Consider the following 23,467-nt stretch of genomic DNA (forward strand, 5'->3'; position numbering starts at 1 on the left):
TTCAATCTTCTCCAATTTCTCGTTTTATTTTATGGAAGTGATCAATGTAAGTGCACTTGTCCTAGAGCCGCCAAGACAGTTTATATGATGCAAATAACTCTGTTTAGATCAAACCTACAAGCTTCTCTTCCTATGACTTTTCCTAAAAATGTGTCTTGTATGTTTTCTGAAGCCTTTAAGTTACAAAAATGAAACACACTAGACTTCTGAGCATTTATACCACCGACCGAAATTATACATTTTGATACATATAGGACATATTGCAAAACTCTGTAAAAGTACACCAAAGCATACATTTTCGTTTCCAAATATTTTTTTTTTTTGCTGCTGAGCTGCTGCTGCTGCACTGTGTCTCCAGTTGAAAGTGGTGATTTGCTAAATACATTCTACAATAATAAATTAGATTAACTTTTGGGCTATAATACTGTTGGCTATATTACGCATTTTAATGAAAAAAAAAAAAGAATAAAAGAAATAAACACTGAAATAATTAGTGGAAAAATTTTTTTTATTGATACTCCTCCTCTCTGACATACTAACAACACACACACACACACACACACACACACACACACACACACACTGAACACGCGATTGAATGAATGAATGAACATTGGAAGCGGTTCAGCCGCAGTGAATGGTTTCGCTTTCAAATAAATATTTGGAAACGAAAATGTATGCCTTGGTGTACTTTTACAGAGTTTTGCAATATGTATACCTGTATGTATCAAAATGTATAAATTTCAGCAAATTTTAATTTCGCAACAGCGAAAAAAACCCAACAAAAGACAGGTCCGGTGTGAACACACCTTAACATAGACTCAGTGTTTCAGCACCATGGACAGCGCTCCTTTCACTTACGTAGTGTGTCTCGAATCACATACTTCCGTCAGCACACTTCCATGTAGTATACTATGTGCACTATGTACTTATTGGCGTAGTGCACGAATTTCAACAGGGTAGTGTTGTCTCAAACCAAACACAGCGTTGTGCTTTTACCGGAAATGACAACCACAAATTAGCTAGTTAGCAATTCGCGTTATCGTTCATGGCACCAAATCATTACAGACTGCTAAATTAACCCAATAAACCAGTGCAAAAAAACACATGTATTTGTATAATGCAGCGACGTTCACGGTCGCACAGTCCTCGGACGTTATTTCCAGTTTGAAAAGTGGACTCTCCCCTTCCGCTACGTAGCCAAGATGGCGACCACTGAGGGCGAGAAGTGTCCATAGTTCCACACTCAACTTCTTGACTGTTTTGAGTGCACCATCCAGGTACTCATAGTGCACTGCATTGTTCCATACTTCTCAGTGTGAACGCACTTCTGCACTCACAATATTAAGTTTTATCCTCGTTCTCATCACACATGTGTCTCATGTTAGTTTTAGCTGGAAATAGTGCCCTGGAAATATTTCATATACTCTACTGACCTCTGGAATATATAAAGTGACACCGGATATTTATGTGTAGGTATCATTTAACAAAATAAAAGCCCGTGACAAAGAATGTTTCTAAATTAAATCCTAATTACTGTGGAGTGGATTTTATAAACCGGGTGTGTTTCTATTCCTCCACAACAACAACACCAGTATATAGCAGAGCTATAAAAACAATTATGTGGTTGATTTAGTGGCGACAGAAACACTGACTACTTTGAAAGTCACACCGGAAGTCGTCTTCGTCGTGATTCCGTCCAGCTTGCCGCTCCTGCTGCTAAATTGACGCGCCGACAGGTTTGGATGTTATTACCGGGAGAGAGAAGGACCGTGGCTCCGGTGCAATGACAGCGTCCAAAGATCCGACCAAGAAGAAACCGAAAGAGGGGCAGCAGGATGAGGTATCTGAAAACAGACGGAGACAAACATGTGTTTGTTTTAGTCCATTCAGCTGTGAGGCGATAAATGTGCGTGTGGACAGTGGGTGCTGTGAGACGTGTTGGACGGACGTTACGGGGAAACTATGGTTACTGGATGCGCTCCGCTGGCGCTCGTGCTCGCTGAGAAATGCAGTAAAGTACAGCACAGTTTGCCTCAGATTTGTTGCATGTAAACATTGATTTAAGGTCTGAAACTGTGGGTTGATCCTCGCTCAGTGGGCGCGAATAACGCACGGACTGTATGCTAGAATTTACAGGATGTGAAAGTGTGATTCTTTCCTTGGAGTAAACTCAGTTTTATTATCTAAAACTGCTGTGCCAGAGTTGAGCTTTGTCTCCAGGAAGTCCGCTGCTGCTGGTGATTCTGTGAGTGTCAGAGCAGGTGTGACATCTATAATCTCTCTAATCTCATATTGTGTGATTGGGACTCAGATAAAGTCATTATCTGTCACAGAGGAAGGAGCACGCGCAGCTGGCTCTTTCCAAAGCACGTTTATTTTTGCAGCGTAACTATAATAACAACACCATATAAAAGGATTAATGTGCTTCACTGTAAACCTTTAATGAAGCTAGAAGCAATCAGCCGCAGAAAATAATTACAAACAGAATATATGCGCAGGATTTTAATGTATTTTGACAGTGAAATGATTAATTATATTGATGAGGAGAAACACAGTCATGTCATGGTGTTTGAGTTCTTTAAACAGGCTAATGAGGCATTATATAAGACATAAGATATTAAAGCAACACAAGGTGATATTAAGGATCCTTGTACTTGTATTTCTTACATTCTTGCCTTATTTGTAAGTTTTGAGTATGACACATTTGCATTTTTGTTCTGCCTCTCTCTTGAAAAGTAAGATAAGATAATCCGTAAGATATCCATTATTCGTCCTACAGTGGGGGAAGCTGCAACATTACAGCAGCAAAAGGACGGTGCAGGGATGGAAATCTATGGAGTTAGATTTGTGTCTTTATTACATGCGAGAAAATAAATGATATGAGAGGAAAAAAAATATTTGAGAGAAAAAGTTTTCACACTGATAGCAAAAAATAATAATATTTGAGACTAAAAAAAGTTTTGAGAGAAAGTATTTTGTCATAGAATATAAAAAATAAAATAATTTGGGATTTAAAAAATGATTTCCGAGGAAAAAAAAACTCGCTCAAAACACTTTTTTTTACTCTCAAATATTATTTTGTTGCTATCAGTGCAAAAACCTCTTTGCTCTCGCGTCAGGATTTTGCTTTCGCTGCGAAAATAATGTCATGGGCGGGGCCACGTTCCTATTGGCCAGTCTCAATCGAATTGATAGCTGGGTGAGGATCATCTTGGGAGTTGAATTCAACTGAATCATTCATCATGTGTGTCATCATCTTACCCAAACATTGGAGTCTCCGCTCCCAAATAACGCAGCGCATCTATGCCGGTGAATCGACCATGGTGAGAGCAAAATCCTGACACGAGAGCAAAGACTTCGGTTTTGAGAGAGAGAAGAAAAATGTTTTGACACAAACAAATTTTTTTTTTGAGAGAAAATGTTTTCACACTGACAGCAAAAAAATAATATTTGAGAGTAAAAAAAATTTGAGAGTTTTTTTTTTCTCGGAAATCGTTTTTTAAATCTCAAATTATTTTTTTTTATATTCTGACAAAATACTTTCTCTCAAAACTTTTCTCAGTCTCAAGTATTATTATTTTTTGCTATCAGCGTGAAAACTTTTTCTCTCAGACATTTTTTTCTCTCATATCATTTATTTTCTCGCATGTAATAAAGACACAAATCTAACTCCATAAAAGCAAGATTGATTTATTATATATGCATCATGTTGTTCTATATTTATGTTTGACATGCTTTAATCTTGTTGTTTTGTTTTATTTTGATATTTTGATTGGAGGAAGATCGAGATTAATCTTGTTTCATCACGTCTTTAATCATCTTATGTAGTTTTTTTTTTTTTTTTTTTTCTGGGAGGAAAACCTAGAAATGACGATGTGATTTTTGAGTCCGCGCCAAACAAGCCAACACACTCTCACTCCGACCTCGTTTGGTCATGGACTTTCAACGTCCAGATACGACGTGCAAGGTACCCTGGGTGTGTTGGTTGTTGTCGTTTTGGGACGCCGTGTCAAGTTCTGTCTGTTACATGCATTGCCTTCTTTCAAAATACACTTCCGTTTTCACAGGAAATTTAACGTTTACATGGAGTCTCTTTCAGAATAAAGGCACTACGTCAGTACAGTACGTTTTGGTTCCTTCAAAAACTAAAGCACGTGGTACGCAAACACCACTCTCTCAGGTGAAAGTCGGTGTCTGTTGGATCCATCCACCTCCCCTCCTGCACACTTGTCCCACTCGGACTTTCGGCGCCTGAACTTTTGTTCTAGTCTCGCCGCGTTTCCCCCTGACACCACGAGCGCCGTTAAACTATAACAGTGACCTGCTGTATCTCATGCCAGTGTGAAAGGATGGCTTTTTTCATCAATGTCTGACGCCGGAAAGCCCAAGCGCAGTATTTCGACGACTTCAGAGTGAGAACAGCTTTATTTCATCCTATTTCTCATAGCCTGAGATGTTGTTTGAGTCTTTTTTGTTTCAGCCAGGGTTAGGTTGGTATACGTAAGCAGGTTCAGTCCACCCTCCTTTGTGTCTCAGACCATCGACAGCCAAGTTTAAACAGATTGTCGCTGTAATCTTTAGTCCTGGACGTACATTTATTTATGCCTTTGTTTTAGTTAAAACCTGTGTGGATTTCCTTGACATCAACCTCTTGGTCTTGGATGGTTTTCTGTGTCTATATCGCTTTAACACTGATACACACACACACACACACACACACGGTTTCCTTGCTTGCTTTCCTTCCCATTGAGTCCGATCAACAGACTGTTGCAGCGAACTGTGTCTGCTAAAGCTTGCTTTTACTCACACACACACACTCACACACTTACACACACAGTCAGCAGTGGGTGGAGCATTCTTTGCACACCACTGGGCCATCGACTGCTCTGAGTATTAGTTCAACATCTTGGAGCTAATTCTCTGCGTGCTAGCTCTGTGTGTGTGTGCGCGTGTGTGTAAATCAGTTTTTCCTGCTTCATTAATTACACCGTGTCCTCCTCACTCAGCAGTGCATATGATAAAGATTGCTCTGGACACATTTGTGCCTCTTATCTTGATGATTATAGTATCCTTCACTTACACTTAATCAGTACTATATAGGCATAATGCTGTAGTGAATCTACTGTGTATGTGATGGTGATGTTCTTTAACAGTCAGTATCTTTAAAACTTTTCTAATGACTTAGAGCACCAGCGCAGTCACCAGAATGAAATGCTGGCATTGTACATTGTAAAAGCAAACCATGGATATGATACAATCGCAGGTTTTATGCACATGACATATTTCAGATCACATGTATACGAGCTGAGTTTCTCATCAGGGGGAGGGGATGGTGGATGGTGTGACACCTACATGTAGGTGAGATGGCTGCCCAACAGCCAACAGCAGCAGACCACTGTTGGAGACCAACAAAAGCAGGTGTTTCTAAAAGTGGGTTTTGCAACGACAGTTTGGGACATCTCCAGGCGTATTTGTAGCGATAAAAGTGGTTATTTTGTAACAAAAGTTTGAGACATTTCCCACCCTGTTTGTAGGGAAAAAAAACAAGTATTTTTTAACGAGAGGTCAGGACATTTCCAGCCATGTCTGTAGCAACAAAAGCAGGTATTTTTAATGACAGTTCAGGGCATTTCCAACTATGTTTAAAGTGAACAAAGCTCATATTTTATAAGGAGAGTTTGGGACATTTCCAGCCGTGTTTGTAGCGCCAAAAGTGGTTATTTTTAACAAGAGGTCAGGACATTTCCAGCCATGTTTGTAGCAACAAAAGCAGATATCTTTTAACGAGAGGTTGGGACATTTCTAGACATGTTTAAGCAACAAAAGCAGGTGTTTTTTATTGACAGTTTGGGACATTGCTAGCCAAGTTTGTAGCGACAAAAGGGAGCAGTTTAACCAGAGGTTGGGACATTTCCAGCCATGTTTGTAGCAACAAAAGCAGGTATTTTTAATGACAGTTCAGGGCATTTCCAACTATGTTTAAAGCGAACAAAGCTAATTTTTTATAAGGAGAGTTTGGGACATTTCCGGCCGTGTTTGTAGCGTCACAAGTGGTTATTTTTTAACGAGAGGTTGGGACATTTCCAGCCATATTTGTAGTGATAAAAGCGTTTTTTTTATATTTTTATTTTTAACAAGAGTTTGAGAAATTTCTTAGCGTGTTTGTCAAAACAAAAGTGAGAATTTTTTCTCAAGTTCAGGACATTTTACAGCCGTGCTTGTAGCGCCAAAAGTGGTTATTTTTTAACAAGAGGTCAGGACATTGCCAGTCATGTTTGTAGCAACAAAAGCAGATATCTTTTAACGAGAGGTTGGGACATTTCTAGACATGTTTAAAGCAACAATAGCAGGTGTTTTTTATTGACATTTTGGGACATTGCTAGCCAAGTTTGTAGCGACAAAAGGGAGCAGTTTAACCAGAGGTTGGGACATTTGTAGCAACAAAAGCAGGTATTTTTAATGACAGTTCAGGGCATTTCCAACTATGTTTAAAGTGAACAAAGCTCATATTTTATAAGGAGAGTTTGGGACATTGCCAGTCATGTTTGTAGCAACAAAAGCAGATATCTTTTAACGAGAGGTTGGGACATTTCCAGGGCATTTACAACTATGTTTAAAGTGAACAAAGCTAATTTTTTTATAAGGAGAGTTTGGGACATTTCCGGCCGTGTTTGTGCGTCAAAAGTCCACAATTTCCAGTTGTGTTTGTAGAGACGAAAGCAAGACTTTTTTAATGATATTTTGGGACATTTCCAGTCATTTGAACCGATAGAAGCAGATATTTTTTAACAAGATTTCAGGACATTTTCCAGATGTGTTTGCAGCATCAAGAGGGGATATTTTTAACAAGAGTTTGGGACATTTCCAGCCATATTTGTAGCGATAAAAGTGGTTATTTTTTAACGAGAGGTTGGGACATTGTCAGCCATTTTGTAGCAGCAAAACTTTTTTTTCTTTTCCTTTTTTATTTTTACTAAGAGTTTGAGAAATTTCTCAGCGTGTTTGTCGAAACAAAAGCGAGAATTTTTTCTCAAGTTCAGGACATTTTCCAGACGTGTTTGTAGCGTCAAAAGTGGTTATTTTTTAACAAGAGGTCAGGACATTGCCAGTCATGTTTGTAGCAACAAAAGCAGATATCTTTTAATGAGAGGTTGGGACATTTCCAGACAGAAGCGGATATTTTTTTAACAAGATTTCAGGACATTTTCCAGACATGTTTGTAGCCATAAAAGCAGGTATTTATAATGACAGTTTGGGACATTTCCAGACGTATTTGTAGCGATTAAGTTTTTTTTAATGAGAGGTCAGAACATTGCCAGTCATGTTTGTAGCAACAAAAGCAGATATCCTTTAATGAGAGGTTGGGTCATTTCTAGACATGTTTAAAGCAACAAAAGCAGGTGTTTTTTATTGACAGTTTGGGACATTTCTAGACATGTTTAAAGCAACAAAAGCAGGTGTTTTTTATTGACAGTTTGGGACATTGCTAGCCAAGTTTGTAGCAACAAAAGCAGATATCTTTTAACCAGAGGTTGGGACATTTCCAGACAGAAGCGGATATTTTTTGAACAAGATTTCAGGACATTTTCCAGATGTGTTTGTAGCAACAAAAGCAGGTATTTTTAATGACAGTTCAGGGCATTTCCAACTATGTTTAAAGCGAACAAAGCTAATTTTTTTATAAGGAGAGTTTGGGACATTTCCGGCCGTGTTTGTAGCATCAAAAGTGGTTATTTTTTAACGAGAGGTTGGGACATTTCCATTTGTGTTTGTAGAGACGAAAGCAAGACTTTTTTAATAATATTTTGGGACATTTCCAGTCATTTGAACCGATAGAAGCAGATATTTTTTAACAAGATTTCAGGACATTTTCCAGATGTGTTTGCAGCATCAAGAGGGGATATTTTTAATAAGAGTTTGGGACATTTCCAGCCATATTTATAGCGATAAAAGTGGTTATTTTTTTAACGAGAGGTTGGGACATTGTCAGCCATTTTGTAGCAGCAAAAGCTTTTCTTTTTCTTTTTTTCCCCCTTTTTTATTTTTAACAAGAGTTTGAGAAATTTCTCAGCTTGTTTGTCAAAGTAAAAGCGAGATTTTTTTCTCAAGTTCAGGACATTTTTCAGCCGTGCTTGTAGCACCAAAAGTGGTTATTTTTTAACAAGAGGTCAGGACATTTCCAGCCATGTTTGTAGCAACAAAAGCAGATATCTTTAAAGAGAGATTGGGACATTTCCAGACAGAAGCGGATATTTTTTGAACAAGATTTCAGGACATTTTCCAGACGTGTTTGTAGCAATAAAAGCAGGTTTTTTTAATGACAGTTTCGGACATAGCCAGTTGTGTTTGTGGCAACGAAAATGGATATTTTGTGCAGGGGTTTTGACATTTCCAGCCAAGTTTGTAGAGATAAAAGTGGATATTTTTAACGAGAGGTTGGGACATTGTGAGCCATATTTGTAGCAACAAAAATAACTATCTTTTAATGGGGGTGGTTTTTGTGATGATATAATCAAAGTTTTCTGTGTTTTATTTGTCTGTGAATTGGTTCCAGTGGTTCTGCCTCTTTCTGCAATAACAAATCCCAGGCCTTGAATGCAACATGTGACTCTTACTCACGTCTCTAAAACCACAACAAGAAACAAGCGGCGCAGGTGGAAAAGTCAACATTAAACCTGACACATTTGATGTGTGCAAGAGGCTTCACACTGTCTTCTTTGATGTATCACTCTGTCTTTTTCTCAAGCTCTGAAGAATGGTGAGCTAAACACCATATGACAGCTACCTATTACAGTTCCCTGCAGTGTCGCTGCTGGAAACCTCTTCCACGCGTTTTTTTGTTGTTGCCGAATCCGGGGTTGAACTAAAAGCCCTCCTTGCATCAGTTTCTCCTTTTTAAAGTCTACAGGTAACTTTCATCATCCTCGCCTGGAGTCAGAGTGAAAAGATGAGTCCGGCGAAATGATGTAACACTGTAACTTCTTGACAGGTGGGGCAGAGATGTCATCACATTACAGAGTTGGACGTCTTTTAAAAGCATCATCTGAAAGGCTGTAAAATCAAAACCTCAAATTACATTTTTCATGTCAAGCCCAAGTGTTTTCTTTATGTGTGTGTGTGTGTGTGTGCGCAGAAAAAGCTTTATACTCCGATGGCTCTTTTGGTGGATAATAACTGCTCTGTCTAGACAGGATAAGCTGCATAAGTGTCTGTCTCCTTTCACCGTCCAGTTCTAAGAAGAGCTGGACTACAAAATTCAAAAATCAATTCATCTGGTAGTCGTGTACTTGGAACGACTGCTAACAAGTCTGCCTGAATCATCATGTTTTATGTCTTCTGTCACATAAAAACATGAAATATGTTCTCTTTCATAAATCAAGTTGACCTTTATTTCATTGTATTTTTCTAGACACTGGTTTTATAATCGGACATCAGTTTTTAAATATGATGTACAAGCTGTTCTCACTGTGGAGTTTGGGAGAGGTAATACAGGATTGGAATAATCTGTCAACCAAAACAGAATGTACTGTACAAACTGGAAAGAAGAGGAAACACAAGTCAATGCTTTACAGTTTTTCTTTTTCTCCTCCAAAACACTAGTCAGCGGTGGAGGACTGTGTTCAGTCCTGTAAAGTTTAGTTCAAATCAAGCTTTATTTATATAGTTGATTCAAAACACACATTAAACACACATTAAACATGGCTTAATAGAGACTATTTCAAACACAAGTACACAAATCAGCTTCACTATAACTCGCAGCATTCACAGACAAACACTTGTCTTTATCTGGACACATTTCCCCCACAAATACAACATGCTAACGTTATTAGCACAAGCCTATGGCATTTTACATTGTATAAATTAGCCTAGCAGCTAACGGACTTTTCCTCTTCTCATATAAAACCAGGGACAACAGCAACATCTAACAAAGATAACTGCACATAATTTGCTCCATTACAGCTCACAAGGTTCACTGACAAAACAACTGTCTTATACTAAACACGTTTTCCAAACAAATACAACATGCTAACATTATTAGCACAAGCCTATGGCATTTTACACTGTATAAATTAGCCTAGCAGCTAGCGGACTTTTTCTTTAGTCAAGTGAAGCCTAATCTCTCAAGACAGATTCTGCAATTTACATTGTAGAATCTGTCAGCAGCCCTGTGTGAAAGACGACTAGAGAGGGGGGAGAGGGCGGGGCTTTGAGTTTGAACGATGCTGCACTTTAGCCAATCACAAGGGAGGGGGCGTGGCCGAGACGTGCAGGTGTCCCCAGGAAATGTGTACCTACAGAAACAGCAAGCTCCGCGTTCATAGCGACTGCTCCACCCAAAACGCCGTCTCGTCAACGTGAATTTTTTTTTTTTTTCCCAGCGGATGTCACAACATGATTGAGCTAACTGGAGTAGTTTCATGTCGTATCCAACAACGGGAGGCTTTTAACAGATGACGTCTTGATGTTAGCTTTGCTAACTGTCCCTGTCAGCTGCAGCCACTGATGCTTTCTAGACATCGTGATTTCCCATAACTGAATAAATACCACACATAGCAACACAAAACTGCTTTGCTAGCTCAATCATGTTGTAACTAAGATATCCGCTGGAAAAAATATTTTATTCACGGACCGTTTATTGAGTTATTACCTTATTTGTATACAGTCTATGGTTATTACAGACACCGCTAATGGCTAACGTTAACAGCTAACGGTTAGCCCAGCTAATCTACGATGTTATTATTGTTATTATTTACAAAACGTGCACACAGAAATAGTAATGTTTGTTCAATCATTGTGTTTATTGACTTAACAAACATCAGATTAGTCTACACGGTGATATAGTGACGTGAAAAATGTGATATATAGCTAAACTCTGCTGGTTTTCTACCCGAAGTATTTGTAAACAACACGGCGATTCCCTGGGGGCACTGCCGGAAGTGAAGGGTGTGAGCAATCGCTGAGGCCCCTGCACTTCCGTTAGTCGAAAAACTCCGGGCTGTGCCTCCAGAGGTAAAGGAAGAAAATTTTTTTTTTTTTTTTTTTTTTTACCGATGGATTTCCAGATTGTATGAACCCAGGATAAATCCGAAGTATAGCACTTATTAAAGTAACACGGCGATTATTTGACCAATGAGAATTTGGTTGGAGCATAGCGACCAAATAATCGACAAGTCGACCAGGTCTCCTCAACGAAAATGAAGCATAGCTTTCATCTTAGTTTTTATTATCAGGATCTATCTTTTGCTCGTCATTGTCTTGTTTTCGTCATGGAAAAAAGGTTGTTGATGAACGATTTTCATCAACGAAATCAACACTGCTTTTGTATTTGTGAGGTTGCTAATCTAGCTATCTCTCAGATTTTAGGGAAGTGCGCAAACGTCGCCCCCTTCAGTAGAGGAGTGTGAAAACACCTCTGTCGCGACAAACTTTGCACAGTTCGTATAGTCCGTATCGTCAAGGTCAGACATTTTAGGGGTTCGATGCAACAATGCTAACTCCTTTTTGCGTTTGTATCTGCAGGAGTTCGTGGACGTCAGCCCACCGCAGAGGAACTGGAAGGGCATTGCCATCTCCCTGCTGGTGATCGTGGTGGTCTGCTCGCTCATCACCATGTCGGTGGTCGTCCTCACACCTGGTATGCATGTATAGGTGCTAACGTGCTGCTTTTCAGTCTTCAGTTTGTTGTCGCTAGCGATGAAGGTGTAAAAACAGGCTGGATTTGACTTTAAGGTGACTGTGTTTTCTCCCAGCGGAGCTCCCCAGCAGCAGCAAGTCCGGGCTGACTGTGGCTGATCTGTACAAAGCGGAGTTCAGCGTCCATGACCCCGAGGCCACATGGATCAGTGGTGAGTAGCGCAAGGAAAACATTACAGCACATTTTATTTATATACAAATAATTCTGGCTTGGAAGGCAGGCAAAAAAAATTGCAGGCGTTCTCATAAATACTGACTGTATCTGACATGTGGTGACTCTGCTGAAAGCTTGAACTACAATTCCCAGAATCCATCTGAACAGGCTCCAGAAAACGGCTGTGAACTTGTATAGCTTTCAGCTGTATGTGAACGTGTAGTTTTTCTGGTCAAGAAAAAAGTAGCTGCTGTGCATTCTGGGTGATTTCAGGCCGAGTGAACTGAGCAGCAGTGCGTTTTGTTGCTTGTAAATTCAGCTTCTTATTCACAAGTCAGCGGGTGTTGCTTTAAATGATGAAACTGATGAGAAATGTGTCAGGAAATCAGTTTAAAATCTTCTTCTGTCAATGTTTCCTGTCTAAAAAGGGGCTTCTGATTGCGAGGCAAACTCATGCAGAGACTCGCCTGCTGTGTCACAAGTCTGCCAAGAGGGAGAGACACGGAGGTGATGTATCTCAGGTAGAGAATCAGGAGGTGAGGACAGCGTGACATTGCGAGGAAGCGGTGACGGTGATGTAACAGAGGGGAACAAAACAGTGTGACTTTGAGAAGAAAGTAGGCAGGTGACGTTTGTGAGCACAGTTTGGTATTTTTATCCCCTGAAAATGAAATATGTGCGCTCTTTTGTCGGCTGTTCTTCAGCTTGGATGGAACAGCTGGTCGTGTCTGGCAGCTACAGAAATTCAAAACACTCTCAGGTTGGACAGCCGGTTTGAAATCAGCGGGGTTTTAACACCTTTACGCTCGTTTCTCACTGAGAACAACTGCTTCAGTGTTGGAGGAGGCAGAGTTTGAACTCACCGAAATAAAGATCTTCAGACTGGCATGAAACATCAACTGGATTCACCTTGATATGTAAGGAAGGAAAAACATGTTCTCTTCTGGTGAAATGTTCAGAGCACTGTGGGAAGTGCATTAATAGAAAATGAGAATTCCTCCACCCGTGGTTTCATTACAGGTGGGCAGTGTTAAATCCATATAAATTAAAACCATTAATTCACCAAGGTGTTGGCCTATAAAAGGAGCTGCTGTGAAGTTACAGTGAATTCTGATAATTTCATATACAAGGAAGGAAAACTCACTTTCCTTTGTCTTGCTCCATTAACAATGCTCTTCACTTTGTTAATGACAGAAAAGCTAATCATATTAAATGTAAATTATATATAGGGGATTTTTTTTTAAAATATAGATTGAGTTAGCAGTATAACAAGTACATTTTAATTATTTATCTAATTAATGTTTCAGTTAAATTACCTGAAAAAAACTCCCTGCATTGAATTAAAAATTTAATTGTATCATTTGATAAATTAAATCAGATTTAAATAAAGAAACAAAATGTATAAATAAATAAAATCAAAACTTTAATGAAATCAAACATAAACTGTAAATAATTTACAGGCTAAAACAAGCTAAATAAAAAACAGTCTGTTTTTAAAAAATAAATATAATAAAAAAATTATCAGATTAATTACATTTTTAAATGAATAAGTTATCATCTAAAATGTAAATATTAAAAAAAAAACATCAAATAATAAATTAAATTAGATTTAAATAAATAATGAAATACAATTTAAAAATTCAATGGAATAAAACAAAAAATGTATCCTATTTGGATTAAATATTAATCAATTAAAAATTAAACCATAAATGAAATTAAGAACTAAAACTTAACACGTTACATTTTAAAAAGTAAAATAATGACAAATTGAATTGCTTTTATAATTATTGTGATACAATTAAATTTAAAAATAAATAAATATAAATTTAAATATTAATTAAAAATGAAAAATAAATAGTATTAAATAAATTAAGAATTGAATAAAAAAATCAAAAAGAAGTCAAATTCAAATTCAGTTACATTTTGAGTTAGTTTAAGAATTATATTTAATTAAAATACATAGAAAGAAATGTAATTTATTTTAATTAAATGTTTCACATGTATAAAACAAAGTAAAATATTGAGTTTCTAAGTCAGGAGCTTTTTTTTTAGGATGTTCAGGATGTCATTTTTTTCCTGAAACATATCTCAATTATTTATCATAACACATGCATGACGTGCATAAATTGCTGCTGACCTGCATGTCCTGCATGTCCAGATGGCCTCACAGTGTCACATTGAATCAACAGCCTGCAGTGACTCAGGTCAGACATCCTCCCACCCTGTGAGAAGCATATTCAAGCAATGATGATAATAATAATAATAATAATAACAATAATAATAATAATAATACATGTGTGGCACCACCACTGCACCACGTTCAGTCCTCAAGTAGATTGAATTAAATGTGAAATCCCAGCCATTAAATAATGAAAGCCAGTAAAGATAAATCTTTAAATAAGAGCTGAATAACAATGAGCCGGATGATCGGATCTTTTCTGCTAAATTATTCCGAGTCTTCAGCTCCTTCAGATGCAAATCCACAGCATGCATAAAATGTACCCAATAAAATCTCCTAATCAACCTTAAATTTTTTACTGGAAGCTGGAGCAGTTAGAGTGCTGCATTAGAGCAGCGGGACGTGGATTAACCTGCGTATTCATGCACCATAAACTGCATCCATTTTCTTATGTGTGATTCTGCAACTTTCCCTCCCATTAATATGTAATTTTTATTTGTCAGAGAACACTATTTATGTTAAATAAGCATATTAAATACATGCTTGCACCTCGTGTACAGGCACTTTTTGGATGCACTTTATTGGGTTTAGTCACTCTCCGACCAAAATATGTTCAGCAACCCTGTCACCAAATGTCAACAAATTAAATGTCAGCAAATATATTTTGCAAAGATCATAATTCTACATGGATTTCTGTTTTAAGCGACATATTTAAAGGTCCAGTGTGTAGGATTTAGAGGGACATATTGGCAGAAATTAAACATAATAAGTATGTTTTCTTAAGTGTTTAAACACCTGAAAAATGATTATGATTTATTATCTTAGGATGATCTGTTTATATCTACACAGGGAGTGGGTCCTTGTTATGCACCTCCATGTTTCTACATTAGCCCGGAATGGACAAACCAAACACTGGCTCCAGATAGGGATATCACATGTTCACATTGGCCACTGTATTTAGCCCCTCCAGGATCCAAGAGCGGATATTTCAGCTCCTGGTGAAAACCTCCCGAACGACTGGATCTTAAAGGGGATAGATATAGGTTTCATACTTCCCGCTCTCGCTCCATTCTTCAATTCTGCAGGTTGCCACCTAAACAAATCATAATATTGACATATTATGGGCCCGTAAAAATTTCTAACACAATTATTTCTCTACTGTAATTATTTTTTTCAGGAAAATATAGAATTTAATTCTACACCTTTCTAGACGTTCTGTGGATGTATTATTTTTGAAAAAATATTCGTTTTGATGAAACAGCTATACATATGAAGTTAAAAAAGAAAAAAAGATGAGAGCGCACATTAGCAGGTGCACATCAAATACTGTATAATACGAACAGCTGATTTGTAATGTGTCATGTGTGTCACACACGTCACGTGACATCCTATATTGTGTAGTTAAAATAACGTTAACGTTGACTTTTGGTCTCACATAGGCCATGAGTAGAGGTCTCCTTGGTCAAAGTCGTGTGTTTGTTTGATCCCTCCATCTCTCTGCCTTTTTGCCTTCTGTCTTGATGAGCGCCCTTTTTGCAAGACATATTTTTGTCCATGTCTTTTAATAAGTTTATATTTTAGTTTTTAAAATTGGTCCATGGCATTAAATCCCAAAGAAAAGTGTGTTGTATGCCCAATAGTCTCTATATACAGACTCTACATTCAGTGAATGTAGAGTCTGTAGGCAAACCCCGGAGATCTTGCCTCCGGAAGAAGAGCAGAAGAGCCCTGGTTTCCAGTTGTAGGCTGTTTGTAGTCCGCGTGATATTGACCAATCACGTTTGAGCCGGCTGCAGTTGTTGCCAGGTTAAACGCTCCGTGCGGTGAACTAACGAGACGGAACATAATTGGCGTCACTGCAAACTCTGAATCCATTGCAATGGTTCAGCATTTTTACTTATTTATAAACGGAAGTCGGAAACGGAAATTCACCTCCTCCACCCAAATCAAACTGGAATGCCAAAAAATCGGGGGTCTGCCCCCAGAGGCTGTATCGCCGTCTGCCGGAAGTCAGACGCTGAATACAGCCGATGGGTTCCGAGAATGTATGCCCAACAACTGCATTTGAATTTAAACCGTGGTCAGTTAGCACGCCCTGCAGGAGTGCTGTGTTTACATGGCAACTCACGCGAGACTAGCTGATGGCTAGTGGTGGTGCTAGTTCTCGCTAACTGACCACGGTGAGAAATGATGCTATAAAAGTGGAGTAAATTACGTCTTTTCAAGTCAGTTTTGCATGCCGAGGCTTCAGGGCACTTGGATTACGACGGACGAGCCGTTCTGATGTTTTTGAAATGCATTAGCAGAGTTTTATTAGATTTTCAAAATGTGGGTTCCATGCACTTCAAGTGTATGGAAAAATCCGGCTAGCTGTTATCCTCCGATACCCCGAACGAGGTTTGTGGATTCAAAAGCTACACTGGACTTCTTGCAGGCATGAGGGTCAGTAAGTACTGTCTGTGTTTTCATTCTAAAGTGGTCATTTCCTTTAACCTTACCTTGTGTCAGCTGCACACAAATCAAGTGCCCTGCAGAGCAGCATCACGTCACCCCCCGATCTGCCTTCACGGACAGCCACAGTAATGACAGTGTCTACCTTCGACTCTGCCAGATTCTTGCTCACCAGCTGCCTAGTGCGAGCAAAGACAGATGCCGAACAAATAACTTTCCTACTCGCACGTGTCTTTTTCAACCAAAACTCAGCTTGAAATAATGTTCAATGTCTCCCACGTTGTGTCTGATAATTAAATTAAACTAAACTGACGTGCAGTTTGGGGCTGCACTGCATGAAGAGGAGGAGTGCCGAGCTGTACACGTCTGTTCTCTGGAATTCTTTAACAATATTTATTTACCTTTTTTTCTAAACCTAAACAGGCAGTTTTGTTGACTCTGACTGCGTCATATTTTGGAGGAGGACATTTGCACAGCGGCTGTAACGGCATCACATTCTCTTCACTTTGAGCAAAGGCTTCAGATAGATGTAATAACAGCAGTAAATTCTCAGCTGCCCAACATTTCTTCCCCTCACAGCAGGGGAAATGTTTCTTCCACTTGAGTTCTCTGACCTTCCTCCCCAGTCTTCCTCCGGGCCACATCGCCAACACCTCCTCATTACATTTCATTCACATGTTACATAAGACGGAGGTGTTACAGCCTCGATCTGTGACCGAGGGATTTATTTTGTCACCATGCACAGAGCGCCATTCCTCCACATGTTCTCGTATTCAAGTGCAAATGTGGAGAATCTCAAATATCCGTGTTGTTTAACTGGCGCCTTGACAGCGTGACAGATTGTGTTTGCGTCTTGGAGAAGGGGGAAAAAGGAGATTAAGGAGGAAAGAGAAAGAAAATAGCAGCTATAGCTGGAGGAGCCGAGCAGAGAGAAGGTTTGTTGACAACACGACGGCTAAATTGTAGCTTTAATGGTAAACTCAGGGAAGCAGATGACTAAATATATCCACAACGCCTTCCTGGAGACTTGCAGGGAGTGACAGAAGGACAGAGGTGGAGGGAGACAGTGAGATATGGCCCTCCTGCTCTGGATATGAAACAGAGATCCACTGCCTGCCGTGTCCTTCGCTTCCACAGGGAGATAATACTAATGACTAGTCCTGTGGCCTGTGGCTTCTCATTATGGGCTCTGGTGGGGACATCACACACACACAGACACACACACACACACACACACACACACACACACACACACAGATTTAGGTGTAAGTGTGCTTGTGAGGACCTTATTTCACTCCCTAAAAGCGGGGACACGTTGGATCTGAACAATAGATCACAAATGAATCCGTTTCAGTCTTGAGCAGTTTTAGCTCGTGTCATTTAAAACAACTATAAACAACATATTTATTTAACCAATGGGTCACATGACTATTTGCATGACCCCACAAAGAATTTTTATGACGCATTTTTAGCATCTTTGAGCCAATTGTTTTGGTGTTTCAGCCCACAACTGGCAGCTGTTTCCCGCAAAAAATGCTCTGAAAAGCAACTGTATATTTCCTACTGAGCACCAGCAGATAGAAACTAGCTGGTGAACATAGCCGAGTATTCATCAGCTAAAGAGCCAGATATTTCATCCGCATCAGCTTCAAAATTAATAAGACAAGTCCCCATACCCACTGAGTACAGCATACCATACCATGACTTAGTCATACCAAACATTGGTCCACAGGGGGAGCCACAGCGATCGGTCACATTTTAGCCATTTTGAAGCATTTTTCTGTTGTTATAGCGCCACCCAGTTGCCAATTAGAGTTAAATTTCTCCAGGCACCTTGAGGCGTCCTGTTCTACATATCTACCAAGTTTAGTAAAAATCCATATGGCGGTTAGGCCTAGATAAGAAATGAGCTCTCTAGCGCCCCCATTTTGTTTGATGGGGTCAATAATGGAGGGGTCCCCTCAGATTATGTGTGGTCATATGCCTACAAAGTTGCGTGGTGATGGGTGAAACCCTTGAGATGTTATACACCTTTATGTGATGAGCCACGCCCTCCGCAATATTCATTGCCTTATAGAAGCTCAGTTTTAGTAAGTTTTCCAACTTTTGCCAAGAGGGAACTTTAGATATTGGTCCCTAGATTATGTTCACCCAGTTTCATGCAGATCGCTCAAACTTCCTAGGAAGAGATCCATTTGAAGTGTTTTTCAAAAAATTCAAAATGGTGGAAAAGCTATATAAGCAGAAGTTATGGGTTCTTGAGGCAAATGTGTTCCTCATGAGGAGAGGCATCTCTGTGCAAAGTTTCATGTCTCTACGACATACGGGGCATGAGATATGCCCATTCAAAGTTTGCAATTTCAATCGGTTGCTATAGCGCCCCCCTTTGGCCAACTGATGCAATATTGCTTCATTCACATCCTCCCATGACCCTCTACCACTGTGCCAAATTTCACATGGATTGACCAAGTCAGTGAGGAGAAAAACGTGGAACACACACACACACACACACACAGTTTTCGTCATTATATAGTAAGATAATGTCAAGTCATGTCTAGAAAATCCCAGCAACCACTGGGCCCTTCACACACTTAGCTGTCCTATCCATTAAACTAAAGGACTGCTGCTGGTGGCTTTACATTGCATTGATGTACAGACATGAGAGTGGGATCAGCCACATAAAGAATGTGTGTCCACACCTTTATTTGATATATAGTTAGTGTGCACATGAGATACACGATCAATCAGACCAGATAGATTAGTCATGAAGTGACAGATTGACTGTGTAGCTGTTAGCTGAGGTGTGTATTACATTACCTGGGAGGATGAGTCGTAACTTGTTTTGTGCCACAATAATAAATTTTTCAACCCAACAGGGTCAGCCGTCCCATTATTAGCCGTTTTATTGAGATCGATGATGAAGTTGGGAAATTACCAGCTGACATGTTGTGTGGTGTAAATCAACCCTACACGGGCTGCGATGAGAGCCCGAGTAGATGAACATGGTCTGGGGGTTGGATTTACTGCCGGGCCTCCTGGAGGTGTTGTCGGCGTAATTCAAACATGTCCGTAATAGAAATTGCTTCCTTGACAACCTCCAGCTCATTTCCTCCTCTCTCCTCTCACATCCGCGTCAGGCTTCAATCGCTGCTCATCCCTAATTTAACAGCACAAGAGGCGCTCGCAGAGGAGAGAGGCAGGTGATCCTCAGGATGTCAAAATCACAGCCATATACTTTTTTAAAAAACTACAAAAATATAAGAAATAATTAGGATGTGAGATTGTGGCGCCTTGAGTTAAAACAAGGGCTGAATAATATCGAGACAATATTCCCAAAGCCGTCAGGAAAGCAAAGCAAAACAATCAATCAGCCGCCAAATCTCTTCTTGACTGCACACTGCACGTTCTTTAAACTTAGCACAAACACAGATGAGGGATGAATGCTGATAAATGAGACGGATCAGATCCCGAGTATTTATATTTTCTCAAAGATATAGAACATGTGTTTGAATTTCAGATTTTGTTTACAGTTTGAAATTCTGTTCACTTTCTTGCTAAGAGTTCAATGAAAAGATCGATACAAGTCTCATACAAGTGTGTATTTGGTTAATACAGCAGCAAGGTCCAGGGCTGAATTTAAAGCTGACGCTGAAGTGCCGAAAACTGCAGTTCCTCTTGTTCCTCATGCTAAAATGTCCTGCTTACTATATGTTTACAGAGCTGGTGCAAAAAAAGTTTTAGTCCCTATAGCTAATTTTATTCCATGACAAATGTACGGCGGGTTATTTTGTAGAACTCACATGTTTAAATGATATGCAAGATCTGCAAAATGAAGGGCAGGAACACACTGAGTGACAGGTGGGTGCTGTCCGTTGACACGACGCTACCACGGCTAAAGTGTTGGTTGCTAACATGACCATGACGTAACCCCAGATTCACAGAGTGAAGACTACAGCTGGCGCTGTATCAGTGTGTTTTCAGGGTCGGGTCGGGTGTTCAGTTTTTCCGATTTTTAACGGTTTTAAGCCTCTTTTTTGCAGAAGAAAACTAGCATTAACATTAGTACTGTACAGTTAACTACACTGACTGTAAATGGACTGAGCTAACCAAGCACATCAACAAGCTGCTCGCCTTAGGGTTAAGCCTAAGCATTTGCGTCGTAATCGTATCGTAGTCTTTTGAGTGTTCATATCTGGTGATGTGTGTTTCTGTCAGCGGGAGTCTCGCCAACTGCGTTACAATCTGTGTGTGCACACCACAAGATTTCTCCACCGGTGACATCACCAAACTTGGAGACGACACATCGTAAAGATTCTGGGTCCAAACACAACGCACTCCCCATGATCCTGTGGACGCCGCCGTTGTTGGTGCTTGCCGGCTTGTCCTCCTCACATTCTTCCGTCCTCCTGCGTGCTGACGTGGGACGTATCCCGCCTCTCATTGGCTGATGCTCTTTGTCAGTCGTGTCAGACTTCTCCAGTTTTCTAGCATGCCAGATATCCAGTCCCAGTCACAGACGAGGGGGCGACTTGCTCGTAGGCTTGTTCACACACGAGGACTCGTCGTGACAGACTATCTGCCGACTCGCCTCCGACCCAAGGTGGCTCTCAAGAGCTCCACCCTCTCATCCAAATATGGTCACTCCAGACCTTTATTGGAGGCTTTAAAATCAGAGTCCAGTGACTTCCTGGTATGTCCATTGTTTTACTCAGTCTATGGGTACATCTGCAGCCATCACCAGCAGCTGGTTAGCTTAACTAAGCAGAGTTATTTTGTCAACAAACATAACAATATGTCTCGCTGTGTTGACTCAGGAAGCAGTATTATGGGTATTTTATTTTGCTCTGATTTTCTTGCATCATCATCAGCATTATGTATGCCACACTGATTTGTGACCCATGTAATCACCTTTCACTCGATTTGGTTTCATTACTCATTATTAATGTTGACATTCCTGTGCGCTGTATATTCACAGGGTCACTGTTTCAATGAATTATTCATGTGTGTCTTTAAGGTATCGTTAATGTGAAGCAGAGCTTGTTTACATCAGATTAAGTCGAAGACAGCATCCACGTGCTTACATAAGAGAGGAAGATTGTGTGTGTGTGTATATGTGTGTGTGTGTCCCATCAGAGCGTGTTATGGATGAGTGCTTCACGCTGCTTGGCTCGTCATACATGATTGCTAATGAGGTTTGCGCAAACAATAGGCTACATCTTCAGCCGTGACCCATATGAGTGAAACAACATGAATAATGCATTACTTATCATGTTATGTAAAATATGCGGAGAAGCATAAATACCGAGAGGAGAGTCCTCTCTTCAGCTACTCTATTAGTGATACACAGGGGATTCCAGTTAGTTTTCATTGAGCTTCTCGGTGTTGGGAATGTTAATCATCAGGATCATTTAAAAAAAATCAGCTCAAGACATTTTGTGACTTTTCAAAACATCAAAATAAATGAAAAGGAATTGCCAAATATTGCTGTCTGTGCCAGTGTAAAGTTGCTCCATGTTTTATTTTAGTCTGATGCATCCTTCACATGAACCTCACCTTCATGCTCTGACATCAACATTTTACTTTTTAGCACTCCTTTATTAATGCACATTTAAAGCCTGAAAGCTGCGTGCTCTAATGCAGCAGCGAGTGATTTCCTCCCCTGCAATCAGCCACAAATTCACTCCAAATGAGTTTCAGGAGGTTGGTGGGGAGGGAATGGAGACGCAGCTGCTCCTGGTTCAGTTTGATGAGGACGCTCAGAATTCGAAACAGTCGGTGATTTAAAGTCAAACATTGCATACTTGCAGAAAGAGCTTGGAAGTAAAGCAGATGCACCAGAATTGTTAAATCAAATCAAACATTGAAAGAAATCCTGTTTGCCTTCACAAGCCCTCTCAGCAGCATCTATTTCTCTTACAGTTTATTTTCTTCTGTCATTGTGGGTTTTAATATTTCTGCAACACATGAACTAAAACAGCAATAAACACACGCTCTTCAAACGTTGTTATGTAGTGGATACACTGAAACCTGGATCAACATCTCTTTTCTTGTACTGTGTTCAGATGACTAAACATTTAAGCAAAAAAAATTGTTGTGACTTCTCTAGAAAACTCGGGGAAAAGGCAATGAGCATAGTTAGAAAAGTGTTATTAGAAAATGATAAAAAAAAATTAAATATATTTAAAAATATCTATTTAAAAGTGTGTTTTTTACTTTTCTTTTTTACTTATTTTCCACGTAATTTTCTTTTTTTTCTGCTTTTCCTTTTTGGCTCAATTTGGGTATTTTCTTAGTTACTAGAGTTACTAGAGTCACAATGTTTTAATATCTTGCTAATTTGGGCCAATTCATACATTTCTCAATGCCTTCATACCATGTTTTTGGAAAAAAAAAAAAAAAAAAAAATTAAGCCAATTCAGTTTCAAAGGGTTAATGTGTGGTTAGGTTTACGCACAAAAAACACTTTGTTATAGGTGACTGAAATACTAGTTTTAGGGGGCACAATCCTGCCAAGAAATGCAGCAATGTGTAGGTAAAAAAAATAAAAAATGCTTTTTGGGAACTGTCCTGGCAGGAAATGCAGTGAAATGTAACAATATCTCTGTAAAAACAACCACTCTTTCTGCCACTACCTTGGCAGAAAATGTCATGGTAGAAATGGCCGCTTTTGGGCCACTATCCCGACAGGAAATGCAGTGATGTCTTTGTAGAAGCAACTGCTTTTATGATACTATCCTGGCAGGAAATATAACCATTTTTCTGGCCACTGTCCCCGCAGGAAATGCAGTGATGTCTCAGTAAAAAACAAACAATTTTCATGCCAGTAACTCAGCAGGAAATGTAGCAATGTCTCGATAAAAACCAACTGCTTTTCCCGCCACTATCCTGGCAGGAAATGCAGTGATGTCTTGGTAAAAGCAACTGCTTTTCCAGCCACGACCCTGACAGGAAATGCAGTGATGTCTTGGTAAAAGCAAATGCTTTTC

The 23,467-nt window shown here is 39.6% G+C and overlaps 1 protein-coding gene across 2 annotated transcripts in view; it reads left to right on the forward strand.

Annotated features, from left to right (window-relative positions):
- Positions 1-23,467, forward strand: part of LOC117250242 (inactive dipeptidyl peptidase 10-like) — a 91,288-nt gene that overhangs the window by 26,120 nt on the left and 41,701 nt on the right. Inside the window, exons 1-3 of one of the 2 annotated variants that reach the window (XM_078165935.1) lie at positions 1,706-1,843; positions 11,524-11,638; positions 11,754-11,849. In XM_078165935.1, the coding sequence (XP_078022061.1) occupies positions 1,787-1,843; positions 11,524-11,638; positions 11,754-11,849 (268 nt within the window). In that variant the 5' untranslated portion in view covers positions 1,706-1,786. Of the gene's footprint in view, positions 1-1,705; positions 1,844-11,523; positions 11,639-11,753; positions 11,850-23,467 lie in introns of those variants that run through there. The other variant, XM_078165934.1, reaches the window with a different exon arrangement.

This window comes from Epinephelus lanceolatus, chromosome 24, assembly GCF_041903045.1.
Source record: "Epinephelus lanceolatus isolate andai-2023 chromosome 24, ASM4190304v1, whole genome shotgun sequence".
Classification (NCBI taxonomy): domain Eukaryota; kingdom Metazoa; phylum Chordata; class Actinopteri; order Perciformes; family Serranidae; genus Epinephelus; species Epinephelus lanceolatus.